This window comes from Carcharhinus amblyrhynchos, chromosome 1 (assembly GCF_965287045.1).
Source record: "Carcharhinus amblyrhynchos chromosome 1, sCarAmb.v2.hapA, whole genome shotgun sequence".
In the NCBI taxonomy this organism is placed as follows: domain Eukaryota; kingdom Metazoa; phylum Chordata; class Chondrichthyes; order Carcharhiniformes; family Carcharhinidae; genus Carcharhinus; species Carcharhinus amblyrhynchos.
The window spans coordinates 25,335,229-25,362,008 of record NC_137324.1 but is presented as its reverse complement, the minus strand read 5'-3'; the positions used below and the strand labels follow the sequence as shown (position 1 = coordinate 25,362,008).

The window sequence follows — 26,780 nt, the reverse complement described above, 5'->3', positions numbered from 1 at the left end:
GGATGTGTGGGATAGAAGGAAATTTGGCCAGTTGGATAAGTAACTGGCTGTCTCACAGAAGACAGGAGGATGGTGGTGGAGGGAAAATTTCCAGACTGGAGGCCAGTTACCAGCGGTGTACCACAGGGATCAGTGTTGGGTCCTCTGCTTTTTATGATTTTTATCAATGACTTGGAAGAGGGGGCAAAAGGGTTGGTTAGTAAATTTGCTGATGACACCAAGGTTGGTGGATGAGGTGGAGGGCTCTTGAGGGCCGCAAAGAGACATTGATAGGATGCAGAGCTGAGCCAAAAAGTGGCAGATGGTGTTTAACCCTGATAAGTGTGAGGTGATTCATTTTGGTAGGACAAACTTGAATGCGGATTACAGGTCAACGGCAGGGTTCTGAGGAATGTGGAGGAGCAGAGAGATCTTGGGGTTCATATCCATAGATCTCTGAAGGTTGCCATTCGCGTGGATAGAGCCGTGAAGAAGGCTTAGTGTGTTAGTGTTTCTTAACAGGTTTTGAGTTTAAGAGCTGTGGGGTTATGCTGCAACTGTACCAGACGTTGGTGAGACCACATTTGGAATATTGTTCGGTTTCGGTCACCTCACTGTCAGAAGGATGTGGAAGCATTGGAAAGAGTGCAGAGGAGATTTTCCAGGATGCTGCCTGATTTAGAGGCTAGGCCTTATGAGGAAAGGTTGAGGGAGCTGGGGTTTTTCTCATTAGAGCAGAGGATGATGAGAGGCGACTTAGAGGTTTATAAGATGATGAGATGGATTGATAAAATGGACGTGCAGAGACTACCTCCTCGGGTCGATAGAGGTATTATTAGGGGGCATAACTATAAATTTCATGGTGGGAGATATGGGAGGGATGCCCGAGGTAGATTCTTTAATCGGAGTGGTTGGGTTTGGAATAGACTGCCTGCTGTGATAGTGGAGTTGGACAATTTAGGAACTTTCAAGCGGTTATTGGATAGGCACTTGAAGCACTCCAGAATTATAGGAATGGGATAGCTTGATCTTGGGTTTGGACATAGCTTGGCACAACATTAAGAGCTGAAGGGCCTGTACTGTGCTGTAATGTTCTATGTTCTAAACTGACATTCCAGAAATTTTTCTTTCAGCTTTGGTACTCCAGATCATGGAATTCTAACGTTACATGCAGCTGCTTTTTCAAGGATTGCACGCAGGCTTGAACTGAAGAAGCTATTTTTCGACACTAACAATTCTCTCCTCCGCTTCATCAAGCCTTTTGCCAGAGTTCTGCAATTCTATAGTATGACCACTATGTTTTGCACTGATAGACTGAGTTCGTCATCAATTACTTTAATAATAATAATAATAATTAATAATAACAGTCATCAGTTGTAATGCATTCGAGTGTGCCGGATCAAGAGCCTCTTCATTCACAAAGTGACCGTGCTGAGGAGTCAGCTCTGTCTCAGTTCCTTATGACTGCTCTTTTTGTTGACAATTTAAAATAATTTGCACATTTTCACAAACGTTTAAGCAGAAATCTTCCCAGGACATAATATGGAGTTCTTACTCCAGGATTAGCTAAGTACAAGCTGTGTAAATGCAATAAATGAAAGGATTATGGGCTGTGTAGCACCAGAGCTCACAGAAACAGAGCTCCTCCCATGCTCACATCACAAACACCACCACCGCCCCCCCAGCCTTCCATGGAGCATTCTGTCCCCTCATCTTGCTCTGAAGTCTAGCAAATAGTTGACAACTGATCCTCTGCCAATGACTGCTCCCTATTGTTTAGCTCATTGGGTATGCCTGATGCTTGCTCATCCAGTCTTAACCAGGGCATCATTCTTGCTCATCCAATCTTAACCAGGGCATCTCCAGCAAGGGTTTCTTTTCCTATTCCCACATTGTTACTGCTGGAGCTCCCTCAAGGATTGATCCTCAGGCGTCTCTATCGCATCATCCGTGCATTGCTTCTTCATAACATAATTTGAACAACGTCTAGTTCTATCAGTCACTCCTTGCACTGTGTTGTTCGATTGTTTGTCCAGCATCCAGTGGTGAATTCGTAGCATTTTTCAGTTAAACATTGAGAAGACAGAAGCCATAAAACACCTTCTATTGTTTCCATCTCCCTCCTTTTGTCTGTGATTGATCTCCACATCTTCCATGACTGCTGGTTAAGTTTCAGACCCTTTTTTTTAATTTTTAAAAATTCATTTATTGGGATATGGGCTTCGCTGGTTAGGCCACCATTTATTTCCCATTCCTAATTGCCCTTGAGGTGGTAGTAAGCTGCCTTTTTGAACTGCTGCATTCCGTATATCACAAGGCCACTTAATTTCAGTGACGTAGCAGCACCCAAATCCATCCCTGCTTCAGCCCATTTATCTTTGAAACGGTAGTCTGCACCAAATTTAATGCTCTCTTTGTATGCTTTAGCTGAGTCAGATTTCTGTTGCTTCTGCCCTATCTGATACAAGGCCAGCTCAACCATCACTGCTGTTATTTATGACGCACTTTGCCACCTAGTTTCCGCAATTTAAGTTCCTGGTTGTCATGTTTAAATCACTTCCATGGCCCTGCCTCTCCCAATCTCTATAATTTCCTCCTGTCGTAAAATCACCCAAGATTTTGCAGTTCTCTTGTGCATCACCTCTTATCCTTGATGACTGATTTCAGCTGCTAGTGTGTTATGTTCTGGAATTCATTCCTGAAATCTCTCTGCCCCTTCACTTCCCTCTCCTCATTAAAGACACTTCTTTGCATTGACATCCATTTTAGTTTGATTATTGCTGTCTGAAAAATACCGTAGGACATTTTTCCTTGTTAGAGGTGGTCTATAACTGAGTTCCTGTTGAACATTTAATGCTAAATATAATGGGTAAGACTTGATTTTCAACTTGTATGCAAACTTCCTTTGTTATTCAGCCTTATGTATGTCCCCGTGTGATCTTTTGTTTTTTTTTGTTAACATTGTGACAGCACTTGCAATAGTTAGTCTTTGTGGGCACAGGATGTACTGGATCACTTTAAAATTGTTTGCATGGTTTGGTTGACATTGGCAAAGGCTGCATTTAATTCCCATTCCATTTGCCTGAGATTGAAGCAGTGGGCGTTTTCCTTCAATAATCGTCCTTATACCGATGCCTGTAGTTTTCAGAGCAGTACCTTGATGACCCTCCAGTTGAACTGTGAAATACAAGTCACTGTCTGTTACAGAATATTTTCAAACAAACGATACTGGCACCAAAACTGATGAAGCGGATATGTGAGAGGAAGGAAGATTATAGCAAGTACAATTAATCCTTGGCTTCTCAAAGGAAATTGAACAATTTAAACGGGGATTAAGAAACTTAAATTTAACCAATTCAAAGGCCACCTGACCCTGTGTATAACTTATCAAAGAATCTCAAATAATAGCATTTTCATTTTCTTCCAAGATAAAGTATGCAGGATGTGATTTCTGGCATTGTAGCTGCCAAGTAGGAAGGGCGAAGGCTCCCCCTTAACTTCTTTGGAAAAGATCAGTTGTCTGTTCCAAGGGCTTGTCAAACTTTTTTTTAAATGAAAAGCTCTGCATGTATGAAAACAGCGCAGCCTTGTATACTGTAGGTGACCTTTCATTTGGTTTGTGGTATCTATCCTACATTATTAAAAGATACTTGTGGAGACAAGCGCCAGTGTCCTACATTGCTTAAAATATGTGATACAAGTAGCTTTTAGTGGCTGGAAGACATGATTTGGATATATTCCTTTGAAAAAGCAACTTATAAATGCAACATTTAGAAAAGTAAGGGCATTGAATTGTTCCAAGTTAGAAGAGGTAGTCATCCGCAGCTGAACCTCTATCAACGGCTTAATGTTTTTGTCAGTGACTAACTGATGATTTCAGTGTTGGAATGATCAAAGTACTGGATTTTCATCTTAATATTTCTTGTGAGCAATGAAGTCTGACTTAAGATATGATTCAGTTATTTAAACCATATATATTTCAGGAAAATTTTACATGATTCATGTCACATTTGCAGTGTTCAGAAGACTGCCCAATTTTTTTTCTTTGTGGCCATTCAGTTGCTTTATCACCTGCACAAGGTTGTCTGCTATCACAATCACCACAACAACTTGATTCCTTCACTTTTTGCCACTTTCTTGTCCCATTGAAAATTATGTTCCCCTCCCCCCCCGTCCCATTAATGCAGGCATCACAGTGCCAGGGATGCTGGTTTGATTCCAATATTGGATGACTGTGTGGAGTTTGCACATTCTCATGATGTGGGTTTCTTCCAGTTAGTTGGGTTCCTCCTACAGTCCAAAAATAAGAACATAAGAAATAGGAGCAGGAGTAGGCCATCTAGCCCTTCGAGCCTGCCCCGCTATTCAATAAGATCATGGCTGATCTGTCGTGGCTCAGTTCCACTTTCCCACCCTCTCCCCATAACCCTTAATCCACTCGCTTATCAAAAACCCATCAACCCGCGTCTTAAAAATATTTAGCGAGGCAGCCTCCACCACCTCAACGGGCAGAGAATTCCAGAGATTCACCACCCTTTGAGTGAAGAAGTTCCTCCTCAACTCCGTTCTAAACCGCCCCCCCTTTATCTTGAGGCTGTGCCCCCTAGTCCTACTGTCCTTTCTGAGCGGGAAGAGTCTCTCCATCTCTATCCTATCCATCCCATTCATCATCTTATACGTCTCAATGAGATCTCCCCTCATTCTTCTAAACTCTAACGAGTACAAGCCTAGTTTATTCAGCCTCTCCTCATAGCTCAACCCCCTCAACTCCGGCATCAGCCTAGTAAACCTCCTCTGCACTCCCTCCAAGACCAAAATATCCTTGCGTAAGTGCGGCGACCAAAACTGCACACAGTACTCCAGCTGTGGCCTCACCAGTGCCCTATACAGCTGCAGCAAGACCTCCCTACTTTTATATTCAATCCCCCTCGCTATGAAGGCCAGCATCCCATTAGCCTTCCTGACCACCTGCCGCACCTGCAGGCTGGGTTTTTGCGACTCATGCACAAGGACCCTGAGGTCCCTCTGCACCGTCGCCTGCTGCAGTTTTTCGCCACGTAAGTAATAGTCCTTCCTACCTTATTCCTACCAAAGTGGACCACCTTGCACTTGCCAACATTAAATCCCATTTGCCAGTTCCTGGCCCATTCGCCCAGCCTATCTAGATCCTTTTGCAGACTCTCCACACCCTCCGCGCAATTTGCCGTTCCACCAATCTTGGTGTCATCAGCAAATTTTGACACCATACACTCGGTTCCCTCCTCCAGATCATCTGTATAAATGGTAAATAGCTGAGGCCCCAGCACCGACCCCTGTGGCACTCCACTAGTCACCAACCGCCAATCCGAATAGCACCCTTTGACCCCCACACTCTGCCTTCTATTTGACAGCCAATCCTCTATCCATGCTAACACCCTACCCCCAACTCCATGCCCCCTTACCTTCTGCAATAATGTGCAGGTTGGGTTGATTGGCAATGCTAAATTGACTGCAAGATGTTGGGGGAATTAGTGGAGTAAATGCATAGAGAAGATGCTCTCTCGGAGAATCAGCGTAGACTCAATGGGCCTAATGGCCTCCTTCTACACTGTAGGGATTCTGATTCTATTTTCTTGCCCAGCACAAGACACCACTTTTCTTCTCTCCCTTCTCATCAGTTCAATTGGCAGATGGCCCCTTCCCTGTCAACCCCCACTCTCATATCCTCTTGCCATTGCTTGAAGTGATCAAATTCTTTGCCACTGACAGAAATTTATAGTTCTGTGAAAATTCCCCACCCTATTGAGCAACTGTTTTCAGTCACTTGGAACAAGAAGAGAGAGAAACCAGCAGCAGTACTAAGCCACAAGGAGCTTTGTGTCATGCTTAAAGCTACCCCTGTTGCTTCCAGAAGCTCAAGTGACTTTGGCTGGTCATGTCTATTCTTGAATTTTGCAATTGGAAATTTTCTCTGCACTAGTTATCCATTTATAAGTAATACTAATAACTGAAAAGAGAAAGTGAGATGGAGAAGTCAGTGTTATTCCATATTCTGTCATGTGTGCTACCAGATTTGTTGTACAGTATTGCAAGTAGTATATTTTGTTTAAAAGTCGACTTTGAGATTTTGTTTTAGGCCCAAAGTCATTGTCAGATTTACATGAGTAATATTTTTGAGTGGTTGACGTGGGGTGCTTGATTTGAGTCCAAGTGAAATTTGAAAGACTATTTACAGAATAAAGTAAAAACCAAGAACACTAGATAATTAATAATCACAACACGGTTTGTCATTCATATCTGATCACTTCAATAATTTGAATATAAAGTGAAGCTTGAATTTTCAACTGTTTTATCTATTTATTTACAAGTATACATTATCATTAATATTTATGCATTTAAAAATAAATCGAATCATTAACATCTCCATAATTACACTTCAATTCTGAAAATGGTCTTTGATTCTTTGAAAAACTAGGGTCAACCTTTACAGGAGTTGCATCAAAAATTAGTTTTTGAGGCCAAAATTACAGGGTCAACTTTCACACGCGATCAACTTTTACATACGTATATTCAGCAATAGCAATTTCCCTTTTTTTCAGATAATGCATAATTTTTATTTCTTTACCTTCACTTAGAAACATAGCCTCACAGAAGGTGTCCAGTCACCATTAAAAGAAAATTAAGAATTTTTAGCAGATTGATTTCTGTTCCAAAGCAGTGATTTAAAAACATAAATATTTTCAAAGGAAGATGGTTTGTTGGCAATTTCTACTGGTCTCTTGGAAGTAATGTTTCATTTGATTTATTATTGACATGTATTGGTATACATGGAAAAGTATTGTTTCTTGCACGCTATACAGACAAAGCATACCATTCATAGCGTATGTAGGGGAGAAAGAAAGGAGAGAGTGTAGAATGTTGTGTTATAGCCATAGGATACAAAGAAAGAGCAGCTTAATATAAGGTGGGTCCATTCAAAAGTCTGGCAGCAGGGAAGAAGCTGTTCCTGAGTCGGCTGGTACGTGATCTCAGATTTCTGCATCTTCTCCTGACAGACGAAGTTGAAAGAGAGGATGTCTGGGGTGTGTGGAGTCCTTAATTATGCTGGCTGCTTTTTCAAGGCAGCGGAAATGTAGACGGAGTCAATGGATGGGAGGCTGGTTTGCGTAATGGATTGGGCTACATTCACAGCCCTTCGTAGTTTCTTCTGATTTTGGTCAGAGCAGGAGCATTAACAAGCTGTGATAATTTGGATGAGAATGTTACTCTTGGAGTATTTCCCAGAACTCTTGACTTTCTACTTGTAAATGGCAACTGGTATCAATGGTTGGAAGTGCAGAGATGCCAAACTTCGGTCCGACGTAGTTCCCTGAAACACGTCTGATTCATTCCAAATGCTTTGATTGTTTTAAATTTGTTTTCACATTCTGTTCAATTGAGAAAATGTCAAGAAACTTATTACATTTTCTTTTCTTGTAATTCATGAACTGAAACTCCTTAATAAATGTTGCAGCAAATTAATAGCAGATGGTTTATAACTAGGTTGCCCATTGTTGCATGTATTGCTTCCAGACAAGTAGTCTGGCTTTACATGTATTGTAGTGGCTGGTGCAAGTTACAAATCTCTTTAGGTTAGAGATCAATTCCTCGTTGTTCTCACCTCAAGCAGGGAGCTCTCCACTCAGTGGTTAAAATGTTATTTCTCTAAGCATGATGCCACTCCATTAAGTTTGTTTAATGAGTGTCCACGAGCTGCAAGCAGTTTTGACATCACTTGCAATTGGACAGATAACTGGCAGGTAACAGTGTTACAGCCACATGGAAGGCATTCCCTTTAAAGTGGTCTGTGAGTTAAGAATTTGTATGCATGTATGTAGCCCCCTTTTTAATTGAGTGGTTCAATTTAAAATTAACCTAGGAGACAAGCTTTAGTCAAACAAGATAAAGGTTAGTCTGTTTTTAAAAAAAAGTTACTGAAAGTAACGTGGCTAAAAGTGATAGTTATTAATTAAAATATCGATACAAAGATTAAAATACAGATAAAGGAAGAAGATACTTAAAGATGAGATTTCAAATTTGTTTTCTGTTAGATATCATTGTAGGCCCATTATTTGAATTCCTTCTTTTTCAAATGAAGGGCTTAATGCTAGAGGTTCTGTTTAGCAGCTGTGTTGGCATCTGCAGTTGACTATTCAGAGGCCTACCCTTTCAGGTGGACTCAGCAGACCAACAAGTGTTTGGGAGAGAGGGAGAAAAGAAATTACGATTCCTCATTAATTTTGCAGTTATGGACATGTAGATTGTTTGGATTCTCTTGGCAAAACAGCAGTTGATTTCTTATTGCCTGCCCCTTTGTCCTCCCTTGGCCACGAATGCTCTCTGATGTTGTTTTGAGTTCTTCCTGGGGTTCTTGACACAAAATGGCTGTTCTTAAACAGATTATATCCAGTTGGAAAAGTTAAAATGGCTACTGTGTCAATTTCAATGAAGCATTGTTCCATTAAACAAAGATGTTAGTTGTGTTGCGATCTTTTGAAGGTCATTCCTGTTTCCTCTTCCTTCAGAAATCAAAGGAGTTTTCACATCTTTTAAGAATTCAGTGGGCGTCCCTGGGGGGATCTTTGCATTTTTAATAACACTTGGTAGCCAGCGGTGGTGATATCAGTCTGAGGTTTGAATAAACACCAGAAGATGCCACGTTGTCTGTCCACAGTTACATTTTGAAAAACGTTTTTAAATTCACTGTAAAGGTTTGAAAACAAATGTGTCTTTATAACCATTGTGCCTAAAATTGGTAATATCATGACAAATAGCTATGCCACACTATATATACATACTATGACTATGAGAATAGTTTCTGTTGCAAGTAATCTACTTTCTGTCTTCCCTTTTAAAGCCTTTCCACCACCTAAAACGCACAAGTCAGGAGTACGATGGAATGCTCTCCCCTTGTTTGGATGAGTACAAAATAATACTCAGGGAAGTTATTATTTGGTAACCTGCTTGGTTGGCACTCCATCATTTATGCACTCTACTGCACAGTAGCAGCAGTGTATACCATCTACAAAAGGTACGGCAGCAACCCGGCAAGGCCCCTTGATAAAATCTTTCAACCTCTGACCTCTTGTTGCTTAGAAGTTTGGGGACACTACCACCTGCAAGTTCTGGTCCACATTTGATTCTGACTCAGAATTATATTGCCATTCTTTCACAGTCGCTGGGTTCAAATCCAGAAAATCCCTCCCTAACCGCACTACAGATGTGCCTACACCACATGGATGGCAGCAATTTGAGAAGGCAGGTCACCCTGCCCACCACCTCAAGGGTGCTGTAAAGCTGGGCAATAAATACTGATTTTTCCAGGAACATTTGCATCCCAAAAATGAATTTAAAAGAAATAAGTGATGCAAGACTACCTTCGACAGTGTCCCACATCACTTCTCCTTCACTGTTTGTTTAGCCTCTAAATCTGAAATTGCGTTTCAGCCATGTGTTGCTGTAGAATAGGAAATCATCTTGCCCAAATGTTAAAGTTGCTAAACGAATGCATTCAAAAAGACCTTCTATAACTATATGCCTCTAACCTGCATCAAATCTTCTACTAGAAATGGAAAAGTTCTTGCTGAAATGTTTTTCTTCTTTCCCTAGGTACTAAATGAAGCCGTGGGTGCATTGATGTATCACACGATCACTTTAACAAGAGAAGATCTGGAGAAATTCAAAGCACTTCGAATAATTGTCAGAATTGGCAGTGGGTTTGATAACGTTGACATAAAATCAGCTGGAGATTTAGGTATGGCAAACAGCAGTATCAATCAGGCTTGTTAGTCTTAGAATGGATATAATTTAAGGGAGATGTTATTTTGGGACTGAATGTAAATACGAAAACCATTGGGTTCTTTTGCTCAAGATCGTGAGACCTATCAGAACCATTAGCCTGACATTTTAGAGCAAGGGAAGCAGAATGTTTGAATATTTTTAAAACAGAGCTAGATAGATTCTAGATGAGCAAAGGAGTGAAAAGTTACCAGGACAGTGTGAATGTGGAGTTGAGTTACAATCAGATCAGCCATTGTCTTATTAAATGGCTGAGCAGGCTTGAGGAGCTGAGTGGCCTGCTCCAGCTCCTAGTTCGTTTGTTTTTGTTTGTACTTTAGCCAACACTATATTTGCATTTAATTTTGCCACTTCAATTTGATTGAATGTTGGTTGAATGATGTAGTCTTCATGTATTGTTCTGTATTAAAAACTGATGCAAAATGCCATATTTTGGAAGTCCACCTGAATCTGTCCTAAAGGATCCATCAAGCCCATTCCAGTCCTCAGTGACCCCCAGACTCCCTAATATCATTGTAAAATGTGTTACTATCATATTTTATCACAGATAATATTTCCTTCCTGTGAGCTTTGTACTGTTCTAGTGAAAGTTCATGAACCTGAAATATTGAGTGAATTTTGTCAAGTTAGTTCCTTCTGAAGTGGTGGCACCACTAACAGACCAGGCAGGTTGAGCCACAACATTAGTATTGTGCTTCTGGTTTCTTTGACCAATCAGGGAGGGATGGCACACCTGACCTGCAATAGGAAGGATTTCTATTTAAAGAACCCCTCCACATGGATATTTGAGGCTGCAGCAACAACAGAAATGGAGAGGAGACCTGGGAGGTCCTGCTGTGGAATCTGGGGCTGCGATGAGGTGATATTTCCCAAGAATGGAAGGAAAAGGAACACCCCTTCAATTAAGCAGGCATAGATAGAAGTGTCTGAGGAAGTAAGCAGAGGAACTGTAATCCTACCAACCTGGAGACAGTGCACCTAGACGAACCAGGACCTCTGGAGGGTGGGAGAGGTGAGAGGCATTACACTTTTGATTGCAACCCCAGCCCCACCCTCCCACACTCTTCTCCAGTGAGCTCCTGTATAGCACTCCTCAAAGCAACACATTTTAAAGGTTTTCATTCCTCACTTTTTCCAGGTACTTCTCATTGCCACCTGAGCAGCTAACACTCACCTTATAATTCTTCTCCTTCAGTCACCTTCCACAAATATTCTCCTTGCTACCCACGCAAGTCATTACTAACATTCATAACTCACTGCATTCTGTCCCTGCAGCAGACAGCACACAACCTGTGGCTTTTCAGTGCAAGGCACTTTGATAGTCACTGTCAAGTTCCCTTCCAAGTCACAAACCTTTCCTGGCTTGGAGTTATATCACTGTTCCTTTAATGTCACTGGATCAGAAGGCAGATCACCACCATCATTTTGAGGCAATTATTGACAAGTAACAAATGTTGGTACTGCTCCGATTCCACGAAAGGATTTTTTAAAAAGTCATCCCAACTGGTTCACTGGGAAGGAAGCCTTGTTCCCCAAGGGTAGATAGCAATAATGACCTGCTATGAAAACTTGCATTTCGTAGGGCAGAATTTTACGTTCCCGGCTGATGTGTTTGTAGTTTAAAATATCTCGGATGGTCTTCCGTAGAGTAATGACCCTGTGAGGGGGAAAAATTTCTCCTCATCTAGAGAAGTGGAGACTGTTTATTAATTTTTGTCTCCCCACAAGAAGAAGCATCCTCCTAGCATCAAACTTATCAGATCGCCTCAGGATCTTGTATGTTTCAATCAGGTCACCTCTCATTTTTTAAATTCCAGTAGTTACAGGCCAAACTGTTCAAACTTTCTTCAAAGGATAAGCCCTTCGTCCTTGGAATAAGTCAAATAAACTTTCTCTGATCCGCTTTTAACACATTTATATCCTTATTTCAAATAGGATGACCAAAACTGTCTACAGTACTTCAAATTTGGTTTCACTAAAACAGTAAGACTTTCCTACGTTTATTTTCCATTGCCCTTTTAGTGAATGCTTTCTAATCACTTGTTGGAACTGCATGTTAACATTGTGATTCCTGTTCCAGGATACCCAGATCTTTCTCTGCTGCAGTTCTGCAATTTCTCTGTTTAAATAGTAGACTGCATTTCTATTCTTCCTGTGAGCTTGTTTGTATAGCGCACAAGAAACAATACTTTTCAAATCAAATCAAAAACTTTGTTTTCCCACATTATACATCATGTGTCAAATTTTACCCATTCACTTAATCTGTCTATATCCCTTTTGTAAATCCATACCTGCATTACTTTCAGCTATCTTACATTCTGTCCTCTTATCCAAATCATTGATACAGAAAGTAAGTAGTTGAGACCACATCATTGATTTTTGTGGCATTCTACCAGTTACACCTTGCCAACCTGATACTGACTCGTTTATCCATGCTCTCTGCTTTTTGTTAGCTAATCAACGCACTCTGTATAATATGCAATGTGTAAATCCCTGCCACTGAGCTCCTGTTTTGTGTGGCAACCTTTGATGTGCCACCTTATCAAATGCCTTTTGGCAATCTAGGTACACCACATGTCCAGATTCCCCTTTGTTCATGTTGCTTGTTACTTCCTCAAAGAATGCTATTAAATTTGTCAAATACTCTTCATTCACAAAACCACACTAACTCTGCCTGACCCCATTGTGAATATCCAGATATCATGCTTTAACCTCAATTAATGGATTCTAGCAATTTCCTGATGACAAGTGTTAGGGTATTAGACCTCCAGTTACCTGCTTTCCGCCTTTCTTGAATAAAGGTTGGTACCTTTGTTATTTCCCAATCCATCAGGACTTTTCCAGACCATGGGATTTGTAAAATTATAACCAGTGTCTCCACTTTCTCTACAGCTACTTTAAGACTAGAGAATTCGCACCTTCTAGTCCTGGAACTTGCCAGCCTTTAGGTCAAATTGTCTTCCCAGCATGTATTCCATGGTGATGGTGATTGTTTTAAATTCCTTCCTTTCTTCCTTCCACCTTTTGATTTTCAACTATATTAGGAAGTTTTTGAAGTCTTCTACAGAGAAAGCAGACAAAGTATCTGTTCAACATTTACTGCATTTCCTTATTTGCTATTCAGGGGATCAGCACTCTCCTCAAATGTTGCCTGACTTGCTTAATATTCCTGACTTTCTATTTTTATTAAGGAAAGGCTATTTCATGGTTTTACCAAGGAAGTCAATAGCGGATTATTTACAGTTTATATTTGATAATATTGTCCATCTTGAATGTAGACTGCAATTAATTTATAAGGCATTTGGCTTGATTTTTGTGAATTGACTTCAGAATTGTGTGTGCTGATTTTAGGTATAGCAGTATGTAATGTCCCAGCAGCCTCTGTAGAGGAGACAGCAGACTCTACAATGTGTCATATTTTGAACCTGTATAGACGGACCACCTGGCTCCACCAAGCTTTGCGGGAAGGCACGAGAGTTCAGAGCGTTGAACAGATACGAGACATAGCTTCAGGAGCTGCCAGGATTCGAGGAGAAACACTTGGTATTATTGGCCTAGGTGAGATGGTTGTTCAAACGTGAGAAACTGGTTCCTAGTGTATGTTGATGTGCAACGCTGAAGTTTTTTTGATTTTAATGGCTGTTCCTTCAAATCCAGTCACAATACATAGAATTGCTAAGATTTATAATATGGAAAGAGATACTTCGTCCTAACCAATTTGATGTGATGTCTATCTTCCACGTGAGCAGTGGAATAAACTACTTTTTAAAAAAAAACTCCAATTTTAATTCCTGTCACAAGCTTATTTTAATTGAATGGATTGGATTTCCCTCCAATGTCCCAGTAGAAAATCTAGCAGTAAGCTCAGTATTTCTGGCAGATCTCCACCTTATTGCTGGGTTCCTCTTCCCCAAATGGAAATGTTTGGTGTCTGTGATCCTCCTTGTGACTGCTTAATGAAAGGTCCTGGTTATTAACAATAAGTCTTCAATATTTCAGTAGCTGGAGAGGGTCTGGTAAAGGCCTTCACTTCTTCTATTTTGGCCCTGTGCTAAAAATTTTTTTAAAAAATCTCGTAATCCTGCTGCAGGATTTTCAGCCTTCAATACCTTGAAAGCTATTGAAACAGTGACCTCATCAAAGGGAGTAAAATTACCAATTTTTTAATCCTAAAAAATTAAAGCTCGTCATTATCAGAAATCATACTGTACTGTAGGTGGCTAAGTAGTTGTACTGATATCTAATGACTATTCTTTCCTTTTTGTCCCTTAGGTCGGGTTGGTCAAGCATTAGCATTGCGCGCAAAAGCATTTGGTTTTAATGTAATTTTCTATGACCCATACCTCTCTGATGGTATTGAACGTGCACTGGGTCTCCAACGAGTGAACACTTTACAAGATCTCCTCTTTCACAGTGACTGTGTGTCCTTACATTGCAGCCTGAATGAACACAACCACCATCTTATTAATGATTTCACTATCAAGCAGGTATGTTTGTTTTTCCATGTTGAACAAATTAGAAACCCTTGTGGCCACAGTATTGCCCCAGCAATCGTGGGATTAAATTAGTGCAGTATCTTTCAATACGAACACTAGAGAGAGTGCACGTAAGCACTGGTGTTATAGGGACACAAGTTCAGTGCTTGATCCTGTAACCAGCAGTTATCTGAATTGATACTTCTGCCCCCCTCACTTGATGTTCGTATTGCCTATGGATAGAAGCATTTTTTTAGAAATTACACGTGTGTATGACAGGGTTTTGATTCTGTAGTTAATCTAATAGGTGTGTTCAAATACTGTTCGTGTTGATGGCAGACTCTATTTGCAATAATGGTTGTGGTAGATTATGATATTTAAATTATTGATTTAGGTGAAGCAAATTAATATTTTGGATCACTTAGCAAGTATTTATTTGTGTGTGGTAGTTACTGGGGTTTATACCCAGAATTTCCACATGGCTGTTCAAGACTATTACAATGCTCTCCATTCCGTATCTTAATTTTACACATGAGATTACTGAAAAAGCAATCTAGTTGGAATGTTCCAGTAAAACAAGCTAAGCAAAGTAATCAAATAAAAAAACATATTTCATGTTACTGCCCTCACAAATGCTGTAGTAATTTCGTTAAATGGTTGTCATTTTTGGCTTAATAAATGAAAGTAATAATAAACTTAGATTACTTTAAGAGCTGAAACAATTTTAATGATGAAAAAAGATGGAGGGGCAGATTCAAAATTGTATCATTGGGTTTCTGGACATCTTTCCATTTTAACAAGCAGTTTTTTTTTCAAATGTCTGAAAATCACTGTCTGTCTTAATGCTAATGAGATCTGTGTTGGCTTCATTTGTATCTAATAAAATTCCTGTTTTTTTTGGGTGGAATTCATTTTGTGGATCTATTTTTCTGCTTCGGTCAATTAAATTTGTAAATCACATTTGCTAAAATGACAGATCATGGAACATTATTCTTGGCTCATTTTCAAAATTTCTATTTAATGTGTCTCACCTTCTGATATTAGCCGTCAGAAAATGGTGCAAGTTGTTATAGGTTTGATATTGTGTTTTTTCTCTGCAGATGAGGCAGGGAGCATTTCTGGTGAATGCTGCCCGGGGTGGTCTCGTTGATGAAAAGGCACTGGCTCAAGCTTTGAAGGAAGGAAGGATACGAGGAGCAGCCTTAGATGTGCATGAATCAGAGCCATTTAGGTAGCATATTCAAGGATTATTTTCTCAATGTTGTCACATTGCTGTAAAAGGAGAGATTGTATTTCTCCCCCCCCCCCCCCCCAAAAAAAAGTGGGAAAATACTGAAGATAGAACATAGAACACTACAGCACAAACAGGCCCTACGGCCCACGAGTTGCGCCGAACACATCAACACCTACCAATCTATAGACCTATCTATAACCCCCATTCCCATTAAACCCCATATACTCATCCAGAAGTCTTTTAGAAGACCCCAGCGAGTTCGCCTCCACCACCACTGACAGCAGCCGATTCCATTCACTCACCACCCTCTGAGTGAAAAACTTACCCCTAACGTCACTTTTGTACTTTCCTCCTCGCACCTTAAATCTGTGTCCTCCTGTAGCGACCATTTCAACCTGGGGAAATAGCCTCTGAGAATCCACCCTATCTATTCCTCTCAACGTTTTATAAACTTCTATCAGGTTGCCTCTCAACCTTCGTCTCTCCAGGGAAAAGAGTCCCAGCTCCCTCAACCTAACTTCATAAGGCATGCCTCCCAGTCCAGGCAACATCCTTGTAAATCTCCTCTGTACCCTTTCAATAGCTTCTACGTCTTTCCTATAGTGAGGCGACCAGAACTGCGCACAGTACTCCAAATGAGGCCTGACGAGGGTCTTATAAAGTCTTATAGATAGAATTTGTTACAATAATTCCTTAATTTATGAAAAAGTCCTGTAATGTATGCATTTGTCCTTCCATGAATTTTTTATAAGCTTCTGTTGGTGGGTTCTTTAAACAAGTAGGCAGGTGTCTGAGGTAAAACCTGGAGGTATGTGAAGAAACATGGGACAATAATAAACTGGGGAGATGCACCCTATTCTTGTAATTGTTGCCTGTGCTGTTTTGAATCCACATGAATGACTATGAATCAGAAACCCAAGTTGGTCGTACTAAAGATGAAATTGATGGGAGGGAGGGAAGGAATGAAATCTAGACAGCAAGCAAAGAGCTGCAGAACATCCTGGGCAAAACTTTACAAATTCAGTAAGTGTAAGATGCTTCATGTTGGAAGAAGGGAATAACAAATATAACATGTTTTGTTGTGGGCGGCAATCAACAAAACAAATGAAATGTTGGGCGATGTTGGAAAATCAATAATCTTCCTGTGCTTTGCTGTCTCCACCCTATCAGCATTGCACGTAAACTCTACCAAAGGAAATCTTGAACACTCGCACATTGATAAAATTACAAACATCATAACATGTTTTTGAAGTGAGTCCTGTCATAATACTCAAAGTTTCTGCATGGCAGAAGACCAAATGTAAGGGGTGCCTCTCATCAGAGAATCTGAGAAGAGATAGGCATGAAAGTCCTCCTCTTTGGCTTTAACACTAGCCCTGATTTCCTTTTGTTAGTCATGGATGTTAGTCCCTGTTTTACTCTTGCGCCAGACAGGGATGTACAGTTGTTGAAGTTCTTTAAATGTCTCCCATTGCCTATCCACTGTCAACTCCTTGAGTATCTTTTGCCAGCTCATCTTGGCCAATGTATGTCTCATGCCATTGAAGTTAGCTTTCAAGTTCAGGAGCCTAGCCTCGGGCTTACTTGTGTCACTCTCCATCTTAATGAAGAATTCTACCAAATTATGGTCACTCTTCCCCAAAGGATCTCGCACAGCAAGGTTGCTAATTAATCCTCATTACACAATACCCAGTCTAGAATGGTCTGCTCTCTAGTTGGTTCCTCGATTTATACTGGTTGAGAAAACCATTCCTTATATATTCTAAGAAATCTTCCATCACATTGCTGCCAGTTTAGTGAGCCCAATCAATTAAAGTCATCTATGATAACTGTTTTACTCTTATTGCACACATCTCTAATTTCCTGCCGTCCCCAACCCCTCTACTATTTCGTGGTCTGTACACAACTCCCACTAGTGTGTTTTGTCCTCTGGCATTGTGCAATTCCACCCATACAGATTCCACATCATCCAGGCTAATGTCCTTTCTTACTGAAGTTAAAGTTTATTTATTAGTCACAAGTAAGGCTTATATTAACTTGCAATGAAGTTACTGTGAAAATCTCCTAGTTGCCCAGCACCTGTCAGGTCAATGTAACTAACCAACGCATCTTTCAGAATGTGGGAGAAAACCAGAGCACCCGGAGGAAACCCACGCAGCCACAGTAGAATGTGCAAACTCCTCACAGACAATGACCCAAGCCGGGAATCAAACCCCGGTCCCCAGCGCTGTGAGGCAGTAGTGCTAACCATTGTGCCACTGTGCTGCATTAACTATAAAAATGATATATCACCGTGCAGCAATACTATTGCATTAAACTCCTCTTTAATCAGCAAGTCTACACACCCCCCTCACCCACTCATTTCCTTTCTGTCTATCTTTCCTAAATATTGAATACCCCTGGATGGCGAGTTCCCATCCCTGGTCACCCTGGAGCCAGGTCTCTCTCTGATCTCAGTTACATCTTATCCGTTAATGACTATGCAGTTAATTCATTCACCTTATTACAAATGCTTCTCGGGCTTGTTTTTTGGCATTTATTATATTATATGGTCCATTTTGATTTTTGTCTTTGGTTTCTCTGTCTTCCACTTTTCCCCTTACTGCCTTTTTGTTTCTGTCCTCACTTCCCTCTGACTTCCATCAGTCTCCATTGCCCTGCCACATTAGTTTAAACCCTCTTCAATAGCATTAGTTCCAGTCTTGCCCAGGTGCAGATTTGTGGTCCCACCTCCCTCAGAACCAGTTATAGAGTCATAGAGGTTTAGAGCATGGAAACAAGTTCCAATGCCCCAGGAATTTGAATCCCTCCTGCTTGCACTATCCCTCAAGCCTAATTTTCATCTTGGCGATCCTGACATTCCTACTCTGACTAGCATACAGCACTGGTAGCAATACTGAGATAACTACTTTTGAGATCCTACCTCTCAGAAGCCAATCTCTTGCCCACTAAGAGCTGCTTGCACCCATTTCAGGCAGACACCTGTCCTAACTCCCTAAATTCAGTGCGAGTGATCACATCTTGTTTTTTTACCTATCATTGGTATCTATCTGCACCACAACAACTGGCTGTTCACTGCCGCCACACACACACACCACACACCGCCCCCCCCCCCCCCCCCCCACACACAATCCAGAGTGCCCTGCAGCCACTCCGAGGCATCCTTGACCCTTGCATCAGGGAGGCAACATATCATTCTGGAGTCTCATTTGTGTCTGCAGAAATGCTTGTCTATTCCCCTTACAATTGAATCCCCTATCACTGTAGCTGTGCCACACTTCCTGATCTGCTGTGGAGCAGAATCAGTCATGCTGTCATCTCTCCCAACAATATCCAAAATGGTATATCTGTTTTGGAAGGAAATAACCACAGGGGACCCCTGCATTGCCTTCCTACTCTTCCTTTGTCTGGTGGTTACCCGTTCCCTATCTCCCGCAGTAATTTTTATCTGCGGTGTGACCAACTCACTGAACGTACTTTCCATGTTGGGGATACTCCAAAGTGAATCCATCCGCAGTTCTAGAGTCATCAAGCGGTTTAACAGAAACTGCAGTTGGATGCAGTTCCTGCAAAGGGTGGTGAATCTCTGGAATTCTCTGCCCGTTGAAGTGGTGGAGGCTGCCTCGCTAAATATTTTTAAGAAGCGGGTTGATGGGTTCTTGATAAGAGAGGGGATTAAGGGTTATGGGGAGAGGGCGGGAAAGTGGAACTGAGCCACGACAGATCAGCCATGATCTTATTGAATGGCGGGGCAGGCTCGAAGGGCTAGATGGCCTACTCCTGCTCCTATTTCTTATGTTCTTAAATGAAGGAGACAGGGACACAAGAAGTGTACCTGAATTCCCACATCGCACAAGAGGAGCATGACACAGGTCTGGGATCTCCTGTCATGATTTAACTCTTAAGTTAACTTACTACAACAACTACAATGCCAAGAGAGAAAAAAAACTACTTAGCAGCCACCAGGCAATCACTTACCTGCTGGCTATGACGGCACAGTTTGATTTCTTTCAACTTCTCACTTGGTATTGCTCACCAACATTTGAGGTGTGAAGCGCAGTGTTCTGTATGTTTCACTTGCATTGAGTTTGTCAGTTTGTGTCTCAGAATTTGCTGAATTTCATAGGGGGAATCACTCGTATTTGAATATCACAACTTTGACATCAAGAAGTTTTACCATGGTGCAGTTAGTTAAAAACTTGTGTTTTCCAGATTCAGAATTCTGGAGGTTAATGTTAATTGTACGTACATAACGTTTAATTGTATGCAGGTGGTGGGCATTAATTGGGGTATCATTTCAGCACTTATAAAAGGGGGCAGGAGGTATCCTTGGCATGAGTGCACTGGCATGCCTGAGGCCTTCTGTGGTTAGTGGACACCACAGGAGCTAGAGTGCTTCATTGACCCCCAAAATAACATTTTAATTTCATTTGCTAAAATTCTTTTGTACTTTTTCCTTCATAGAGTGCCCCTTAGGGACTATTATTTTAAATGACTTTGTTAACTTTTAATTTGACCTTTTTTTTGTTTCAAAAAATTCCAAGAATATATTGAGGTACTAATTGAGATTGTAGCATGGTAGATTAGCTGTGTAAATAAATGTAAGACTGAGTAAAGATTGTCTTAATATTATTATTTGGCTATCTAGCAAGTTTACATGGGATCAAAATCTAAAGGGGAAGGTTGAAAGCTAAGAAAAAAATTAGGCAAAAAACTAATAACTGGGGCCTGATGTTGTCACTACTAAAGCTGATTTGTGTGTGCAAAATGAGAAGTTGCATCAAAAGGTTAGGAAGTCCACAGGGATAAGTGTTATTCCTGCTTCCCCCTGTATCATGAGTGCTTATCCATTTCTTGTTTTGCTGTCTCACTCAATCTGCACCTTTCGACTATCACTGTTCATGGGTGGAACCTTCCATTCCCGACAGGTCTCTGCTCGCATTCTGAAAAAGCAGCAAGACACCTGCACTGTCCGAGGAGAGAGGCCCACTGTATCATCTTACCTTCTGGTAGTTAAGTGGACAGTAGCAGACCTTCATCTAGACTAAGGATCTCAGAAGCCAATCTCTTGCCCACTAAGAGCTGCTTGCACCCATTTCAGGCAGACACCTGAAATGCTGATGAGACCTGCAACTTGAAACAAACTCAGGCCTCAAATTTAGGCTTCCCGGTGTGTTTTTCTGGAATTCTCTGCCCGTTGAAGTGGTGGAGGCTACCTCGCTAAATATTTTTAAGATGCGAGTTGATGGGTTTTTGATAAGAGAGGGGATTAAGGGTTATGGGGAGAAAGCGGGAAAGTGGAACTGAGCAGCGACAGATCAGCCATGATCTTATTGAATGGCGGGGCAGGCTCGAAGGGCTAGTTGGCCTACTCCTGCTCCTATTTCTTATGTTCTTATGTTTTTTCACTCATCTCAGCCCACTACCCAATCAAAACTTGCAGGAATGCAAATTTATCCCAAGAAAAGTAAACATTCAGCATCTGTTGAGTTGTGGATGAGGCACTGTTATGGCTATAATGGTGGTTGTCATACATTTAATATAGGCCAGTTAGAGACTCAGTATAATCATGCAATGTCTCAGTCATAAAAAATTACTATTTGTATTGATAGATGACCGTTGGTAGCATTATGGACCTAATGCTGTAACTATTTGTTACATGCACAAAAAAGTGAATACAATTGAACACAATTGTACATCTTTAATGCCTGTGCAAGTATTTATTTATTTTTGGTTAGATTGATTAGATATTAATTTTAAAAATATATACTGTTGTACACAGTTTTAGTCAAGGCCCTTTAAAAGATGCTCCAAATCTAATCTGTACGCCACATGCTGCCTGGTACAGTGAACAAGCTTCAATTGAGATGAGAGAAGAGGCAGCCCAAGAAATACGGAGAGCTATAACAGGTAAGCTGTTGCACAGTGGTTTAGACCCAGTTTACGGTAGTGTAATGCGGGTGATGATGAATCATGAACTTGCTCTGCAACTCTCTTGACTTTTATTTCCATTGACTTCAGGAGAGATTCGCTATCTCTTGTGTATGTGGCCATACAAAATTAAAACCTACTCTTGAGAGTTTTTCCTTTGCCTTCAGATTGCATTGATAGAATGTAGCCTTTACAGCAAATAATGCAATATAACTTTAGTTTGTGTGAAAGGCCTACAAATGGTTTAAAATATATGGATTCAAAAGATGCGCTGATTAGGCTGATTGGTGATGGTAAATTGACCCTACTTTTGGGGGGATTAGCAGGGTAAATGTGTGGGGTTACAGAATCGGGTGGGATTGTTGTCAGTGCAAGCTTGATGGGCCGATGTTTTTGCTAGACGTTTTGTAGGCATGAAATAATTAGATTGATGTACTATATTTATATATAATTAGAAGCCTTAAGCAGGGTTAAAGTCACATGCTAAAGCAGACTTTTTGGCCTCCTGTGCTGTAGAGATTCTATGATTCAAAAAAATACTGAGCATCTCTTTGAATCAGCTAACTCTTCAGCCCAAAATAAGATTCATATTGGACTTGAAATGTTAGCTTTGTTTCTCTGTCCACTGGTGCTGCTAAACCCATTTAGTAGCTTTTCCAGCATTTTCTATTTTTATTTCTGATCTGCAGTATTTTGCAGATGTACTTTAGCTCTTTTTATTTGTCATTTCTCTTGGCCTTTTTAATTTTTTTTCAAATGTTTAAAAGTGCACCAATTGTTTCTTACCTTGAAGTGCAAACTGAAGAAAATGTGCATACATTTACTAACCTCTGTTTTCTGTCTTGTCATCTTCTTATCCTGGGTGCCTTTGGACACTCATAGCTCCAAATATTGTAATTCTGTTGTTTATGCAAAAATGCTGGCTTTCCGAAGAGAACTGAGGGACTGCTGTGTATTCTGTTTCATGGAGGTGTGGCTCACTGCTGCTTCACCAGAAGGTGCCCTACAGTCAGAGGGCTTCTCAATCCATCGAATGGACTATACAGTGGCCTAAGGCTAGAGGAGATGGGGTCTGCCTCCTAATCAATACCTCATGGTGCCTAGATGTAGCAACACTGGCAACTTTGTTTCCTAGACCTAGAATACCTGACGCTAAAATGCTACCCCTACTACCTTCCACGGAGTTCACCTCCATTATCCTGATGGCTGTTTACATCCCACCCCATGCGGACATGAAGATCGCGCCGGACGAAATACACCACTACAAATAGGCTTGAGATGAAAAGTCCCGAGGCAGGGGACTTCAGTCAGGCCAAGCTCAAGAGCGTACTACCAAGTTACCACGAACATGTCTCCTGCTCCACTGGAAGCCTAAACATCCTAGACCACTGCTACACAGATATCAAACATGCCTACTGTTCTGTTGCCCACCTACACTTTGGCAAATCGGACTACAAGGGTGTGCTCCTCCTCCCAGCTTACAAGCAAAAACTGAATTGGGAGAATCCATCAAAGAGAGCCGTGCAGTGTTGGTTTGAGGAATCAGATGACCTCCTACGGGGCTGCTTGGAGTCAGTGGACTGGTCAATATTTAAAAACTCTGCGGCAGCCTGAACGAGTATGTCACTATCGTAACTGACTTCATTGGTAAATATGTAGAAGACTGTATGCCAAAGAAGCAAATCGGTGTGTTCCCCAACCGGAAACCATGGGTGAACAGGAATATCCACTGCTGCTGAAGTTCAGGTCTGAGACATCCAAGTCAGGTGACACTGACCTACACACAGTCCGATACGATCTAAGGGAATCCATCAAAGATGCCAAAAGACAGTACCCCAGACCAAGCTAGAGTTCAAGGCTAGCCACACCGACCCCCTGACGACTATGGCAAGGTCTGCAAGACATAACAAGCTACAAGATGAAGGCATGTAAAATCACCAGCTCCAATGCACCCCTGCATGATGAGCTCAATGCATCCTTCACCCATTTTGAGCAAGAGGTCAGCGAAAGCATGCCCTCCAGCCTGGAAGCTCTGGCTGAACCTGTATCTGGGGTCACCATTGCAGATGTCAGAGCAGCTTTTTTGAAGTTCAACTCACAGAAAGCAACTGATTCAGATGGGGTACCTGGACGTGCACTCAGATCCTGTGCAGATCAGCTGGCGGAAGTAGTCACAAACATCTTCAACCATCTTTACAACAATCTGAGGTCCCTATCTGCTTCAAGAAGACCATCATCCCAGTACACAAGAAAAACCAAGCAGTGTGCATTAATGACTATCGGCTAGTGGCTCTGAAATCCATCATTATGAAGTGCTTCTAAAAGTTAGTCATGGCACGAATCAATTCCAGTTTCCCGGACTACCTGGATCCACTGCAGTTTGCCTACTGCTGCAAAAGTTCACAGCAGACGCCATTTCCCTGGCCCTGCACTCAATCCTGGAACAACTGGAAAACGAGGACACCCATGTCAGACTCCAATTTTTGACTACAGCCCAGCCGTCAACGCTATTGAAGTGGCACTGTTGATCAGGGACAGTGTCATGGCTGCAGAGAAGGAGGATGCCGTGGAGGGACTGTCTACAGAGTCTCTGTGGGTGGAAATTAGGAACAGCAAAGGGTCGATAACTTTGGGTGTTTTCTATAGGCTGCCCAATGGTGACAGGGAAGTAGAGATGCAGATAGGGAAACAGATCCCAGAGAGATGTAGAAATAACAGAGTTGTCGTGATGGGAGACTTTAATTTCCCAAACATCGACTGGAATATCCCAAGGGTAAGGGGTTTGGATGGGGAGGAGTTTGTTAGGTGTGTTCAGGAGGGTTTCCTGACACAGTACGTGGATAAGCCTACGAAAGGAGAGGCTGTACTTGACCTGGTGCTGGCTAATGAACCAGGACAGGTGTGGGATCTCTCGGTAGGAGAGCATTTTGGTGATGGAGATCATAATTCTATCTCCTTCACGATTAGCATTTGAAAGAGATAGGATCAGGTAGGCTAGGAAGGTGTTTGTCTGGAGTAAGGGGAAATATGAAGACATCAGGCAGATAATTGGACGAATAAACTGGAAGGAGGTGTTCTTGGGGAAAAGTACAGAAGGAAGGTGGCAAATGTTTGACTGGAGCTCTGCATGATAACGTTCCGATGAGACAAGGAGGTTTTGGTAGGGCGTGGGAACCATGGTGCACGAAGGTTGTGGTGAACCTATTCAGGAAGAAAAGATAGGTGTGTAAAAGGTTCAGAGAGCTAGGAGATGTTAAGGATCTAGAGGAGTATAAGACTTGTTGAAAGGAGCTTAAAGAAGAAATTAGGAGAGCCAGAAGGGGCCATGAGAAGGCCTTGGCAGGTAAGATTAAGGAGAATGCCAAGGCCTTCTACAAATATGTGAAAAGAAAAAGGATGAGAAGACAAGGGATAGGACCTATAAAAGGTAAAGGGGGAAAGGTCTGTGTGGAACTGGAAGAAATGGCAGAGGTGCTTAATGAGTACTTTGCCTCGGTATTCACGGTGGAAAGTGATCTGGGAGGTTTCTTGATTTTCAGAAGGCGTTTGACAAGGTACCTCAAGAGGTTATTGCAGAAGGTAAGGGGGCATGGAGTTGAGGGTAGGGTGTTAGCGTGGATAGAGGATTGGTTGTCAAATAGGAGGCAGAGAGTGGGGGTCAATGGGCGCTATTCGGATTAGCGGTTGGTGACTAGTGGAGTGCCACAGGGGTCGGTGCTGGGGCCTCAGCTATTTACCATTTAGATAGATGATCTGGAGGACGGAACCAAGTGTATGATGTCAAAATTTGCTGATGACACCAAGATTGGTGGAACGGCAAATTGCACGGAGGGTGTGGAGAGTCTGCAGAAGGATCTAGATAGGCTGGGCGAATGGGCCAGGAACTGGCAAATGGAATTTAATGTTGGCAAGTGCGAGGTGGTCCACTTTGGTAGGAATAATGGTAGGAAGGACTATTACTTATGTGGCGAAAAACTGCAGCAGGCAACGGTGCAGAGGGACCTCGGGGTCCTTGTGCATGAGTCGCAAAAACCCAGCCTGCAGGTGCAGCAGGTGGTCAGGAAGGCGAATGGGATGCTGGCCTTCATAGCGAGGGGGATTGAATATAAAAGTAGGGAGGTCTTGCTGCAGCTGTATAGGGCATTGGTGAGGCCGCAGCTGGAGTACTCTGTGCAGTTGTGGTCGCTGCACTTAGGCAAGGATATTTTGGCCTTGGAGGGAGTGCAGAGGAGGTTTACTAGGCTGATGCCGGAGTTGAGGGGGTTGAGCTATGAGGGGAGATCTCATTGAGACATGTAAGATGATGAATGGGATGGATAGGATAGAGGTGGAGAGACTCTTCCCGCTCAGGAAGAACAGTAGGACTAGGGGGCACAGCCTCAAGATAAAGGGAGGGTGGTTTAGAACGGAGTTGAGGAGGAACTTCTTCACTCAAAGGGTGGTGAATCTCTGGAATTCTCTGCCCGTTGAAGGCTGCCTTGCTCAATATTTTTAAGACGCGGGTTGATGGGTTTTTGATAAGCGAGGGGATTAAGGATTATGGGGAGAGGGCAGGAATGTGGAAATGAGCCACGACAGATCAGCCATGATCTTATTGAATGGCGGGGCAGGCTCGGAGGGCTAGATGGCCTACTCCTGCTCCTATTTCTTATGTTGTACTACAGGTTTGCGGCAGTCTGAAAAGATTGAGTATGTGGTTGTTAAGGAAGAGGATGTGTTAGAACTTTTAAACGCTATCAAGATAGACAAGTCGCCGGGACCGGATGGGATGTACCCCAGGTTACTGTGGGAGGTGAGGGAAGTGATTGCAGAGCCCCTGGCGATGATCTTTGCGTCGTTGATGGAGACGGAGAGGTTCCGGAGGATTGCGGATGAGGAATTGAAGGGGTGGGTTAGTAAGTTCGCCGACGATACGAAGGTTGGTGGTGTTGTGGATGGTCTGGAGGGATGTCAGAAGTTGCAGCGTGACATAGATAGAATGCAAGACTGGGCGGAGAAGTGACAGATGGTCTTCAACGCAGATAAATGTGTCGTGGTCCGTTTTGGCAAGACCAATGGGATGAAGGAATACAACATCAAGGGTAGGAGTCTTAGCTGTGTTGAAGAGCAGAAGGATCTTGGGGTCCGGGTCCATAGGGCTCTTACATCGGCCTTGCAGGCGGAGGATGTGGTCAAGAAGACGCATGGTGTACTTGCCTTCATTAATCGAGGGATTGAGTTTAGGAGTTGGGAGGTAATGCTGAAACTTTATAGGACCCTTGTCAGACCTCACTTGGAGTACTGTGCGCAGTTCTGGTCGCCTCACTATATAGGAAGGATGTGGAAGCTATTGAGAGGGTGCAGAG

At 42.1% G+C, this 26,780-nt stretch overlaps 1 protein-coding gene across 8 annotated transcripts in view; it reads left to right on the top strand.

Annotated features, from left to right (window-relative positions):
* The window catches only part of ctbp1 (C-terminal binding protein 1), a 324,438-nt gene that overhangs the window by 289,654 nt on the left and 8,004 nt on the right, over positions 1–26,780 (top strand). For all 8 annotated transcript variants that reach the window (XM_080199791.1, XM_080199863.1, XM_080199659.1 and 5 more), the window contains 5 exons: positions 9,607–9,751; positions 13,147–13,353; positions 14,068–14,282; positions 15,371–15,501; positions 21,287–21,414. In XM_080199791.1, the coding sequence (XP_080055917.1) occupies positions 9,607–9,751; positions 13,147–13,353; positions 14,068–14,282; positions 15,371–15,501; positions 21,287–21,414 (826 nt within the window). The remainder of the gene's footprint in view (positions 1–9,606; positions 9,752–13,146; positions 13,354–14,067; positions 14,283–15,370; positions 15,502–21,286; positions 21,415–26,780) is intronic.